Genomic DNA, 14,103 nt, shown 5'->3' with positions numbered 1-14,103 from the left:
GCTGCTCTCGTGTCCTCTCTCATCACAAGGGTTGGTGGATAAATCAGCCACTGTAGATTGCATCCCAATGTGTTTGAGTGAGGGGTGGAATCGACAGGACAGTGGGAAAATAAAAACGGCATTAGTGTAAAGGGGTGGTGATGGTTGGAACAGACTGGATGGGCCAAAGGGTCTGTTTCTGTGTTGTGGGAGTCTATGAAGGGATCATGTGTAAAAGTAACTGGAAGGTCAGAACATAGAGCATACACATACAGTAGAATAGTACAACCAGTACAGTTAATGTGGTAAAACGGATCAGCAAATATGCGGATGACACCAAGACTGGACGTATAGTGGACAATGAGGAAGACTGTCATGGCATATAGATGACAAAGTTACTAACGTGGTTAGAGCATTGGCTGATTGGTAGGAGGCAGTGAGTGGGAATAGAAGGATCCTTTTCTGGTTGGCTGCCAGTGACTAATGGTGTTCCGCAGGGGTCGGTGTTGGGACCACTTCTTTTTATGCTGTATATAAATGATTAAGATGATGGAATCGATGGCTTTGTTGCCAAGCTTGCAGATGATACAAAGATTGGTGGAAGGGCAGGTAGTGTTGAGGAAACAGGTAGGATGCAGGACTTAGATTAGGAGAATGGGCAAGAAAGTGGCAAATGAAATACAATGTTGGAAAATGCATTGTAATACACTTTGGTAATAGTAATAAATGTGCGGACTATTTTCTAAACAGGGAGAAAATCCAGGAATCTGAGATGCAAAGGGACTTGGGAGTCATTGTGCAGAAGACCCTGAAGGTTAACTTGCAGGTTGAGCCAGTGGTGAGGAAGACAAATGCCATGTTTACATTTATTTCAAGAGGTCTAGAATACAAGAGCTGGGATGTGATGCTGAAGCTTTATAAGGCACTGGTGAGGCCTCACTTTGAGTATTGTGAACAGTTTTGGTCTCCTCATCTAAGAAAAGATGTGCTGGCATTGGAGAGGGTCCAGAGGAGGTTCACAAGGATGATTCCGGGAATGAAAGGAACGTTTAATGGCTCTGGGTCTGTACTCGCTGGAATTCAGAAGGATGAGGAGGGATCTCATTGAAACCTTTCAAATGTTGAAAGGCCTAGACAGAGTAGATGGGGAAGGGATGTTTCCCATGGTGGGGGAGTCTAGGACAAGAGGGCACAGCCTCAGAATAGAGGGGCACCCTTTCAAAACAGAGATGCAGAGAAATTTCTTCAGCCAAAGGGTGGTGAATTTGTGGAATTTGTTGCCACAGGCAGCTGTGGAGGCCAGGTGACTGGATATATTTAAGGCAGAGATTGATAGCTTCTTGATTGGACATGGCATCAAAGGTTATGGGGAGAAGGCCGGGAGCTGGGGTTGAGGAGGAGATAGAAAAAAGGATCAGCCATGATTGAACAGCGAAGCAGACTTGTTGGGCCAGACGGCCTAATTCTGCTCCTGTGTCTTATGGTTATGGAGGGCTGTAGTGGTGTCCAGGTAACTGGGACCAGTCAGGTTAATGGTTCGGCACAGACTAGATAGCCTGAAGGGCCTGTTTCTGTACTGTAATGTTCGCTGACTCCAACACTCTGGTACAGGCCCTTCGGCCCACAATGCTGTGCCTACTTTTTAACCTACTCTAAGATCAATCTAACCCTTCCCTTCCACACAGCCCTCCATTTTTCTATCATCCATGTACATATTTAAAAATCTCTTTATTGTCTCAAGTGTACCTGCCTCTATCACTACCCCTGGCAGGGTGTTCCACATACCCGCCACTCTCTGTGAAAACCTGACATCTCCCCTTTACTTTCCTCCAATCAACTTAAAAATTATGCCCTGGCATATTCTCTGTTTCTGCTCAGGGGTTAAAGTCTCTGGCTGTCCACTCAATCTATGCCTCTTGTCGTCTTAAACAAGTCACGTCTCATCCTCCTTCACTCCAGAGAGAGAAGCCACATCTCAGCCTATCCTCATCAGATATGCTCACAAAACATCGAGGCACGCAGGGAAATGTGTCATTGGTGTCAACGACCATCACTGTCCGAGGATGTGCTGGGGGCAGCCCGCAAGTGCCCCATGCTTCTGGTGCCAGCGCAGCACGTCCACAACATATTAACCCTAACCGTACATCTCTGGAATGTGGGAGGGAATGGGAGCACCCAGAGGAAACCCACACAGTCATGGGGCGAACGTACAAACTCCTTTCAGACCACGGCGGGAATCGAACCCTGCATGCTGGCGCTGTAAAATGATTGCACTAACCACTCAGACGCCTGACCTCGTCTCCTCCTTCTGCCGCCTCCAGTCCGCAAACAGGAGATCATCAAAGCCACCGAACAGCTGATCGAAGCAATCAGCAATGGAGATTTCGAGGCCTACACGTGAGTTGCTTTTCCAGTCTGTGTATTCAATGTTATGTGTTGAGATGTTTGCTCTGAGAATAATCATCGCCTTTGCTGCCTTGCAGGAAAATGTGTGACCCTGGGGTGACTGCGTTTGAACCCGAGGCACTGGGAAACTTGGTGGAGGGACTCGATTTTCATAGATTCTACTTCGAGAATCGTAAGCATTTATTTAGAACATAGAACAATTTATCACAGGAGAGCCCCTTCAGCTCGGGGTCTCTGTTTATCTGAACCTGGTGTTTATTTAGGATAGACTTCTTGGGCCCAGCAACCCTGATTGCCTCATCACAGGACAATTTGCAAAGACCAATTAACCGCCTAACCAGTAAGTCTTTGGACCGTCAGAGGAAACCAGAGCACCCGGAAGAAACCCACATATCCCACAGGGAGGACGTACAAACTCCTTTTAGGGGATGCTGGAGTTGAACTCTGAACTCTTCCACCCGAGCCGTAATAGCGTCGCGCTAACGGCTGTGCTACTGTGGAGCCCCCCCCACCACCATTCCCCACTTATTCTTGTGTCAGTCTAACAGCCTCTCAAACACCTCCATCATGTCCGACCCCTGGCAGCCCATTACAGGAAGCCCGCATATCTCCTTTAAACTTTCCCCCTCTCACCTGAAATACATTTATTGAGAGATACACCACAGTGACAGGCCAAAAGAGGTCACGTTGCCCAATTATACCCTGTGACCAATTAACCTACTAACCCATGCATTGTTGGCATGTGGGAGGAAACTGGAGCACCCGGAGCAAACCTACACGGTCATGGGGAGAACGTACAAACTCCTTACAGACAGTGGCCTGGGTCACTGGCACTGTGACAGTGTCACACTAACAGGGGCACAGCAGTCCTGACAAAGGGTCTCAAACTGAGTGGTGACCATTCACTCCTCTCCATAGATGCAGCCTATGCTGCTGAGATCCTCTAGCATTAACCAGAGGCTGGTGAATCTGTGGAATTCACTGCCACAGACGGCTGTGGAGGCCAAGTCATTGAGTACACTTAAAGTGGAGGTTGTTTGGTTCTTGATTAGTCAGGGTGTCAGAGGTTACGGGGAGAAGGCAGGGGAATGGGATCGGGGTTGTAAAGTTCAAACTAAATTTATTATCCATACATACAGCACTGTGCAAATATCTTTGGAAGCTTGGATAGTTAGGATGCCTGAGAATTTTCCACAGTACTGTATTTGTCAATGCGGAGAAGAGACCGAGTTTGTAAATCTGGTGAGAGTACTGCGAGAGGGGTGTGGGACAGGTGGCAGAGAAGGACACCAGGGGCAGGGGGTGGGTGGTGTGTGTGCAGACTCTCCCAGCCCTGGGACACAAATGGTTTATTGATTATTACCGAATGTCTCTCTGGGGCTTCCTGCTCCCTCCGCTCTCCCTTCCCCTTTTTCCCAACCATGATTCCCCTCTCCCTGCCCCCTTCCCACTCCCAATCCACAATAGAGACCCATATCAGAATCAGGTTTATCATCACTCACATATGTCATGAAATTTATTTTTATTGTGGCAGCAGTACAGTACGATACATAAAATTACTACAGTACTGTGCAGAAGTCTTAGGCACCTTAGCTGTATATACGTGCCTAAGACTTTTGCACAGTACTGTATAGGTCACCATACACAACCCTGAAGTTCATTTCCTTGCAGGCATTCACACAAAAATTGGAGTTGTGCAATAGAATTAATGAAAGACTGTGCATAAAGAACAACAAGCAACTTTTGTGAAAAAGAAGACATTGTACAAATAATACAAAATAGTCAATAAATAATACTGATCCCTTGTAGAGTCTTTGAAAGTGAGTCTGTAGGACTCAGTTCACCGTTGTGGTGAATGAAGTTGGTTCAGGAAGCTGATGTTTGTTTGGTAATAAATCAGAGAGGGGTAATGAATGCACTGTAAGGGAAAGGGGGAGCAGACCCTATGGGCTGAATGGCCTCGTTCTGCTCCGGTGTCTAATGGCGAGGGCCGAGTCTCAGTGCTGACAGTTCTTCCGTTCCCCCGACAGTCTGGTGCAAGAACAACAAGCCGATCCACACCACCATCTTGAACCCCCACATCCACCTGATCGGGGAGGAGGCCGCCTGCATCGCCTACATCCGCATCACCCAGTACATCGACGGCAACGGTATCCCCCGCACCGCACAGTCCGAGGAGACCCGCATCTGGCACCGCCGCGACGGCAAATGGCAGATCGTCCATTTCCATCGATCTGGAGCTTCGTCCGCTCTGGCTTAGTAAGGGTTAAAGCTCGTCGGTGTGGGGCAGAGACGGTCACAGAATCAGGGATCTCCTCAATCCCTATCCCATCTGGGTGGGGTCTGCTCGCTGTGGTTTGTTGATGGTCCTGGGGCAATGTCGGTGGGTAGGCAGCGATGTCTGGTGAATTATTGACAAGCACACCAGTCTCCCATCACCCTGACACCACATGGATCCCTGCAACGTATTACAGTACGAAGAAACAGGCAAATCCAACCCAGCCTGTTTGTGCTGAACAAGAATCCCAGTCCCAGTGACCCTCATTTGGTCCATATTTCTCCAGGGATTCTCACAGACCCCTCAGTAATGGTAGGGGTCCATGGCATGAAAAAAATTGGGAACCCCTGCTCTAAATTTTTCCAATTCATCTACCTGTCCAAATTCCTTTCAATTGTTAATGTACCTGCCTTAACCACTTCCTCTGGCAGCTCGTCCCAAACACTGACCACTGACAGCTCAACTCATACACTGACCTCTGATAGCTCATCCCGTACACTGGCCTCTGACAGCTAACCCCATACACTGACCTCTGGCAGCTAACCCCATACACTGTCCCCTGACAGCTCATCCTGTACACTGACCTCTGACAGCTAACCCCATACACTGACCTCTGGCAGCTAACCCCATACACTGTCCTCTGACAACTCATCCCGTACACTGACCTCTGACAGCTAACCCCATACACTGACCTCTGGCAGCTAACCCCATACACTGTCCTCTGACAACTCATCCCGTACACTGACCTCTGACAGCTAACCCCATACACTGTCCACTGACAGCTCATCCCGTACACTGACCTCTGACAGCTAACCCCATACACTGTCCACTGACAGCTCATCCCATACACTGTCCGCTGACAGCTCATTCCATACACTGACCTCTGACAGCTCGTCCTGTACACTGACCTCTGGCAACTGGTCCCGTACAGTGACCTCTGACAGCTCAACTCATACACTGACCTCTGACAACTCATCCCGTACACTGACCTCTGACAGCTCATCCCGTACACTGACCTCTGGCAGCTCTCTCCATACACTGACCACTAGCACCTCGTCCTGTACACTGACCTCTGACAGCTCTCTCCATACACTGACCAGAGGAAGTCGTTGAGGCAGGTACATTCACACTGAAGAAGTTGCCCCTCAGGTTCCAATTAAATCTCTCCTCTCTCACCTTAAACATGTGCCCTCTGGTTCCAATCTCTACCTCATCCCCAAATCAGATCATTCCCCGTTCCCATGGACCCATGCTCTCACCTCATATTCAAAACCCTTCTAAACACCAACCAGCTCAGTCTGGTGTAATAGGGTGTGGGACATCGCCTTCTTTTAAAATGAAGGGCTGAATAAATGCAACAGTGGTGAGGGACCTTCAGCTGAACGTCGTGGGAGCTTCCTGTGCCCTGAGAGGTTCTCAAGAGCAGACGGTGGTGGTGGGGTGGGGGGGGGCAATGCAAATGTTTTATGGTTTGTACTCATTCATTCTCCCTCTCTCTCTCTCTCTCTCTCCCCCCACCCTTCCCCATCTCTCTCTCCCCTACCAACTCTCTCCCCCACCTCTCTTTTCCCATCTCTGTCTGCATCTGTCTCCCCACCTCTCTTTCCTCTATCTCTCTCCCCATCTCTCTCTCACCCTATTTCTCTCTCCTCCATCTCTGTATTCCCCATCTCTCTCTCACCCTATTTCTCTCCCCATCTAACTCCCCTATCTCTCTATTCTCCATCTCTCTCCCCCATCACTTTCTCCCCATCTCTCTCTCTCCCCATCTCTCTCTCCCCATTTCTCTCTCCCCACCTCTCTTTTCCCATCTCTCTCTCCATTTGTCTCCCCATCACTCTCTCCCCATCTCTCTCTCCCCATCTCACTCCCCTATCTCTCTATTCTCCATCTCTCTCCCCCATCACTTTCTCCCCATCTCTCTCTCTCCCATCTCTCTCTCCCCCATCTCTCTCTCCCCATCCCTCTCTCTTATTTTCTCTCCCCCAGCTGAAACATCGCCACCCCGTCTCATGCTGCTATCCGTGACTGACCTGCACGCCAGTACGATATCTCCCTGTCACCTCCCCGCTGGACTCTTGCTTCCCCTGGGGGAGGGGTGGATTGCTTGGTGGAATCACAGCTGAGTGGGACGAGTCCCCTCTCTCGCAACCCCGCGTTTAGCAGAGAGAGTGATGAATTTCATATCACACCATCCTTTTTTGTACCCTGAAAGGCAATATTTGTCGTAAAGGCATGTTTACAGTGATACCTATCATTCAAATCTGTTTACAGTGGAAGTGTATTTTTAAATTGTGATAATCCAGTGATGATTTTATGACTTGCCTGAGATGCATGTTTTTAATCTATAATGCTAGGTGCAAAAATTAACTCTAGCCTTTGCAATTCAAGCATTGACTTGGGAAGGGGGAATTAATGTTTTCTAGAGTTCAGTCGTAGAGAATACACAGGATGAAAGACCTATCATCTCAATAAGGCAGCATCAGTTAGTAACACTGAGGGATTCAACCGACGTTTCCTGGGATTGGACCTTTTCCCGATCCCTTCCTTCACACCTCACCCGCGACTGAAACGGCTGAAAGCACTTGCTTTCTGGAGATCAGTCCAAGGTCTCAGGAGGGAAACGGGAATTGGTTTCCAGTTTCATAAAGGAGGGCTCCCTTGCAATCCTTGCAAGTCCTCACTTTTACTTGGAGAGCGATGATTTTCAATGCAGTTTGTACATTTGCAAATTGTAGATCTTCCAAATGAGCTTCCTCTGATGGTTCTGACATCAGTTTGACATGCCTCTCCCCCCACCCCAAAGAAACAGGGCTGAGTATCCCCTCTTCCCCTCTCCAGGGGATGTCCAGAGCCAAGTTTCAGTCTCCTCACAGTTTGACCCTGCTGTGGGCCCTGACTGTATTGGGAATCAAGTGTTGCCAATTTAAATTGGTGTCAGTTCAGTGTTTTTGGAGAACAGGCAAGGAACTAGGACCTGGTTTAACCTTGTTCATTGCAAGATGCGCCATCCAAAGGCAACTAGGCTTCAGCAGCTCTGGCAAATTGGCCTCTTTCAGGGAAGAGGAGTTTCCATTCCACTCCAGAACACACCCACCCCCACATGGACAACGGACTTCCCTATTAACTCTCACCCTCACACCACCCCCCCCACTGGTTGCTCAATATCAGAGGACAAGAGGAAGGCGCACCAACTCTTTGACCCTGTTTCCCAGGGCCCTACTGCTTTTTGGTAAATTGCCACCTGTACCAAGGTTTTGCATGACATCTGTACAGATCATTTCATTGCATCAGTACATTGAGGTAAAACAGCAACAGAATGCAGAATAAAGTGCTACAGGTACAGAGTGCACTACAGGCAGACAATACCGGTATCTCTTGTGAGGGTTCCTGTTGTACCTGCTCCCAATATCTTTTCTGGCATGTACAAATGTTCTTCTCCACTACTCTAGGGAGAGGGCCCAAGTTTTGTAGCCCTTAGCAACCAGACCCTTGACCATTAGCAACCATCCATGGCTCTTAGCAACCAGTCTCATGGCCCTCACCAACCAGTGACTCGATCCTTAGAACCATCTCATGATCCGTCTCATATCCCTTAGCAACCAGACCAACGCAACCATTCCAAGGCCCTTAGCAGCTAGTCCCTTGACCCTTAGCTACAATCCCATGCAGTTAGTTACACAGCCCTTAGTAACCAACATCTTGACCTTTAGCATCCATTCCATAGCCGCAAGTAACCAGTCCCCTGACCATTAGCAACCACGAATTGATCCGAAGCAATCAGTCTCGTACCCCTTAGCAACCAGATCCTTGACCAATAGCAACCATCCCATGGCCCTTAGCAACCAGTTCCTTAACCCTTAGCTACAATCCCAAAGTGCTAAACAGACGATCCCATTGAAACCAGTCTGTCCCTCAACCCCAAACAGTCAGCTTCTTGTTCTGCACACTGCCTGGGGTAACCCCCGCCCCGGCGATCAACGAATGTAACTGTAAAGATTCAAAGTCTTCTCGTTCCCTTCTTCTGTTGAACTGTGAGGTCATTTTGCCCTTGAGCTTGTGGTACAGGAACACGAGGAGGCCACTTTGTTACACAAGAGCCTTGCCTCCCATTCAGTCAGGAATGCCGTGCTTTGCTGAGGGAGGGAGTACAGATGGGTTATTTGCTGTTCTTTTTTTTTAACCACTTTAGGAGAAACATTCCCACCTCATCATTTTTTGCTTGCTTCTGCCCAAGAAAAAGACAGCTCACGCACCATTTTTTAGTGCTTGTGTTAGCTCACCAGGCCTATGCATTGGGCTCTGTGCACTGCAGACAGCTGCTTTTGTACCTCTGTATTGTATCGTAAATCAAATCAATGCCTCGACATTTTCGTAAGTGACTTTAATGTAAACTCTTGTGACACTGAAGAAATTAATTGCACAAAGCTTGCATCTTTGAAATATGGTACGACTCAAACGTAAGGTGATTGTGGATACGTTGATTGGTGTCTCGCGAATAAAGAGATTTTATCACTTTGTCTTGAACAGTGTGTCAATTTTTTCTTTATTAAATTAAAGGGAATAGACGCAGATTTAATGCTCTGTCTGCTCCTGAATCAGGAAAGACAAAGTTCAAAGTACTTTTAGAATCAGAATCAGGTTTAATATCACCAGGATACATCGTGAAATTTGCTGTTTTTGCAGCAAAACTATATTGCAATACCTAATAATAAAAACTGTAAATTACAGTAAGTGTATACATATATATATATATAAAATAATTAAATTAAATAAAGAGTGCAAAATATATTGAGGTAGTGTCCATGGGTTCACTGTCCATTCAGAAATCTGATGGCGGAGGGGAAGAAGCAGTTCCTGAATCGTCGAGTGTGGGTCTTCAGGCTCCTGTACCTCCTCCCTGATGATAGCCATGAGAAGAGGGCATGTCCTGGGTGATGGGGGTCCGTAATGATGGATGCCGCTCTTTTGACGCATTGCTCCTTAAAGATTATCAAAGTATGTATGAATACTCTACACAACCTTGAGATTCATCTTCTTACAAGCAGCCACAAAGAAACACAATAGAACCCATTATTAAAAACCCTACACAACAAGCACCCAATGTGTGAAAAAGAACAAAACATGCAAACAATAAAAAAGTAATGAATAACACAAAGAATATAAACTGCAGTGTCCCCAAAAGTGAGTCCCCAGTCACAGAGACAGTTCAGTGCTGAGGTGAGTGACAATGGCTGCAGGTCACAGTCACGGAGACAGTTCAGTGCTGAGGTGAGTGACAATGGCTGCAGGTCACAGTCACGGAGACAGTTCAGTGCTGAGGTGAGTGACAATGGCTGCAGGTCACAGTCACGGAGACAGTTCAGTGCTGAGGTGAGTGACAATGGCTGCAGGCCCCAGTCACGGAGACAGTTCACTGCTGAGGTGAGTGACAATGGCTGCAGGTCACAGTCACGGAGACAGTTCAGTGCTGAGGTGAGTGAAACCTCACAAAGTAGTGAGCTGAACACTGGTTCATCCACCGCCCTTGTTCTTAACGACTTGTTCTTTCTTAATCTGGCTTATTCGGTGACCAAACATTGGTTCATATATCTCTCTCAGGTTCAGGCCCTGCTGCTTCAACCTGGAAACAAGTCTACGACAGCAATGGCTGCCACTATCATACCTGGATTCTCGAGAATCCAGTTCGACAAAGCCTTCAGAATATCACAAAGATGCCAGGTCATGCAAGCAGCTCATAAGGGATATTGCAGGCTGTGATCATGGTCCAGAAAAGGGTAATTAATAGAATAGTTAGTAGTCGCCGCTGAAGGGTTTCAGCCTGAAACATTGACTGTACTCTTTTCCTAGATGCTGCCTGGCTTGCTGAGTTCCTCCAGCATTTTGTGTGTGTTGCTCGGATTTCCAGCATCTGCAGATTTTCTCTCGTTAGTGATTTTGTTTGCTGCCTGTAAAGTGACACCATGTCTCATCAGTGCCATCTTTACCACAGGAGGAGAGTTTTACCATTCGGCCCATCAAGTCTGCTCCACCCTTCCAACATGGCTGATTTATTGTCCCTCTCAACCCCATTCTCCTGCCTTCTCCACATAACCTTTGACATCCTGACCAATCAAGGACCTATCAGCCTCTGCCTTAAACATACCCAGTGAACTGGCCTCCACAACCATCTGTGATAATGAATTCCACAGATTCACCACCTTTCCTCTTTATCTCCATTCTAAATTGACTTCCCTCAATTCTGAGGCTATGTCCTTTGGTCCTAGACTCACCCACTATAGGAAATATCCTTTCCCTATCCAGTCTATCTAGGCCAGGGGTTCCCATCCTTTTTTTATGCCTGGGACCAATACCATTAAGCAAAGGGTCTGTGAACCCCAGGTTGGAAACCCATGATCTAGGCCTTTCATATTTGTTAGATTTTAATAAGATAAAATCAAAGAAAACTATGGCATACAAGCTGGCCTTCTGGCCCTTCTAGTCCATGCTGAACTATTTAAACTGCTTAGTCCCAGCGAACTGCACGAGGGCCAGAGGCCTCCATAACCCTCCCATCCATGTACCTATCCAAACTTCTCTTAACATTGTAATCAAGCTTGCATGCATCACTTGCGCTGGCAACTTGTTCCACACTCTCACCACCCTCTGAGTGAAGGTTTCCCCTCATGTTTCCCTTAAAATTCTCACCTTTCACCCTAACCCACAACCTCCAGTTGTAGTCCCACCCAACCTCAGTGGAAAAAGTCTGCTTGTATTTACCCAACACACACAAGCATTCCAGTCTGGTATCCCTTTTGCCAATCAACTTCCCAGCTCTTAGATCCACCCCTCCTCTCCTGTCTTCTCCTATCATTTTGGATCTCCCCCTCCTCCTCCTACTTTCAACTCTCTTACTAGCTCTTCTTTCAGTTAGTCCTGATGAAGGGTCCCAGCCCAAAACGTCGACTGTACCTCTTCCTAGAGATGCTGCCTGGCTTGCTGTGTACCACCAGCATTTTTTGTGTGTGTTGCTTGAATTTCCAGCATCTGTAGATTTCCTTGTGTCTTGTATTTACCCTATCAATACCCCTCATAATTCTGTATACCTCTATCAAATCTTCCCTCAATCTTCTACATTCTAGGACGCTGTCTCAGAAAGGCAGCGTCCATTATTTAGGACCTCCAGCACTCAGGGCATGCCCTTTTCTCACTGTTACCATCAGGTAGGAGGTACAGAAGCTTGAAGGCACACACTCAGCGATTCAGGAACAGCTTCTTCCCCTCTGCCATCCGATTCCTAAATGGACATTGAAGCTTTGGACACTACCTCACTTCTTAAAAAAAAATACAGTATTTCTGTTTTTGCACATTTTAAAAAATCTGTTCAATATACGTAATTGATTTACTTGTTTATTTATTATTATGTTTTATTTTATTATTATATTTTGTCTCTCTGCTAGATTATGTATTGCATTGAACTGCTGCTACTAAGTTAACAAATTTCACGTCACATGCCGGTGATGATAAACCTGATTCTGATAAATTTATCCAATGTTTCTTTATAATTCAGGTTCTCCAGACCCAGCAACATCTCTGTAAATTTCCTCTGTACTCTTACCTCTTTCCTGTAGTTGGTGACCAAAACTGCACACGATACTCCAGATTAGGTCCCACCAACACCTTATAAAACCTCAACATAACATCCCATCCCCTGCACTCAATACTTTATGAAGGCCAATGTGCCAAAAACTTTCATTGTGAGCCTATCTACCTGTGACACCATTTTCAATGAATTATGGACCTGTATTCCCAGGTCCCTTTGTTCTACCAGACTCCTCAGTGCCCCACCACTCATTGGGTAAGACCCACTCTGGTTGGTCCTCCCAAAGTGCAACAACTTGCACTTGTCTACATTAAATTCCACCTGCCATTTTTCAGTCCTTACACCCCCGATCTTGTCATATAGTTATTCTTATTTTATTTTTTCCTTCTATATTATATATTGTATTGAACTGCTGCCGTTGCTAAGTTAACAAATTTCACGTCACATGCCAGTGATAATAAACCTGATTCTGATTCTTCTGCAAATCAGATCTCCCCTCATTCTTCTAAACTCCAGAGAGTAGAGGCTCAGAGCCATGAAATCAGTTTTCATGCAGTATCCCTTTCATTCCTGGGATCATTCTCGTGAGCCTCCTCTGGAGCTTCTCCAATCCCACTGAAAGGGATAGAAGCAGGAAAATGAGACTTACGGGGTTGCTCTGTTGGGAGCTGGCAGAGACAATATTGGCCAAAAAGCCTCCTTCTGCATTCCAGCAAGTAAGCAAAGCAAGATCTAATCCAAGTTCATAGTGTCACAGCTAGTAAGCCAATGCCTTACAGCTCCTAATTCTTTTTGTGAGGCCACACTTGGTGTACAGTTTTGATCACTCTCTTATAAGAAAGATGTGGTTGAACTGGAAAGAGTGCAGAGAAGATTTACAAGGGTAGAAACATAGAAAGATAGAAAACCTACAGCACCATACAGGCCCTTCGGCCCACAAAGCTGTGCCAAACATGTCCCAACTTTAGAACTACCTAGACTTTACCTGTAGCCCTCCATTTTCCTAAGCTCCATGTAGCCATCCAGGAGTCTCTTAAAAGACCCTATTGTATCTGCCTCCACCACCATCGCCAGCAGCCCATTCCATGCACTCACCACTCTCTGCGTAAAAAACCTGCCCTGACATGGTGGAGGATAAATGCGTGGCTGAGGGATTGGAGCAGGGGGCAGGGATTCAAGTTTTTGGATCATTGGGACCTCTTTTGGCGCAGGCGTGACCTGTACAAAAAGGACGGGTTGCACCTGAATCCTAGGGGGACCAATATCCTGGCAGGGAGATTAGCAGGGGCTACTGAGGTGACTTTAAACTAGAATGGTTGGGGGGTGGGAATCAAATTAAAGAGGCTAGGCATGAGGAGGTTAGTTCACTACAGGGGGATGGGAACCAGTGCAGAGAGACAGAGGGGTGTAAAGTGAGGGTAGAAGCAAAAAGTACTAAGGAGAAAAGTAAAAGTGGCAGGCCGACAAATCCAGGGCAAGCATTAAAGAGGGCCACTTTTCAGCATAATTGTAAAAGGACTAAGAGAGTTGTAAAAGAGCACCTGAAGGCTTTGTGTGTCAATGCAAGGAGCATTCGTAATAAGGTGGATGAATTGAAAGTGCAGATTGTTATTAATGATTATGATATAGTTGGGATCACAGAGACATGGCTCTAGGGTGACCAGGGATGGGAGCTCAACATTCAGGGATATTCAATATTCAGGAGGGATAGACATGAAGGAAGAGGAGGTGGGGTGGCGTTGCTGGTTAAAGAAGAGATTAACGCAATAGAAAGGAAGGACATAAGCCGGGAAGATGTGGAATCGATATGGGTAGAGCTGCGTAACACTAAGGGGCAGAAGACGCTGGTGGGAGTTGT

General features: G+C 46.8%; 1 protein-coding gene across 1 annotated transcript in view; it reads left to right on the top strand.

Moving 5' to 3' along the window:
- The window catches only part of LOC140200588 (calcium/calmodulin-dependent protein kinase type II subunit alpha), a 269,935-nt gene extending 260,745 nt beyond the window's left edge, over nucleotides 1-9,190 (top strand). The window contains exons 15-18 of the mRNA XM_072264124.1: nucleotides 2,301-2,376; nucleotides 2,463-2,557; nucleotides 4,416-4,644; nucleotides 6,653-9,190. Of these exons, the coding sequence (XP_072120225.1) occupies nucleotides 2,301-2,376; nucleotides 2,463-2,557; nucleotides 4,416-4,644; nucleotides 6,653-6,656 (404 nt within the window). The 3' untranslated portion in view covers nucleotides 6,657-9,190. The remainder of the gene's footprint in view (nucleotides 1-2,300; nucleotides 2,377-2,462; nucleotides 2,558-4,415; nucleotides 4,645-6,652) is intronic.
- Nucleotides 9,191-14,103: the final 4,913 nt, after the last annotated feature.

This window comes from Mobula birostris, chromosome 7 (assembly GCF_030028105.1).
Source record: "Mobula birostris isolate sMobBir1 chromosome 7, sMobBir1.hap1, whole genome shotgun sequence".
Classification (NCBI taxonomy): Eukaryota; Metazoa; Chordata; class Chondrichthyes; order Myliobatiformes; family Myliobatidae; genus Mobula; species Mobula birostris.
Note: the sequence above shows the minus strand (reverse complement) of the source record. Positions and strands in the feature narration are given on the sequence as shown.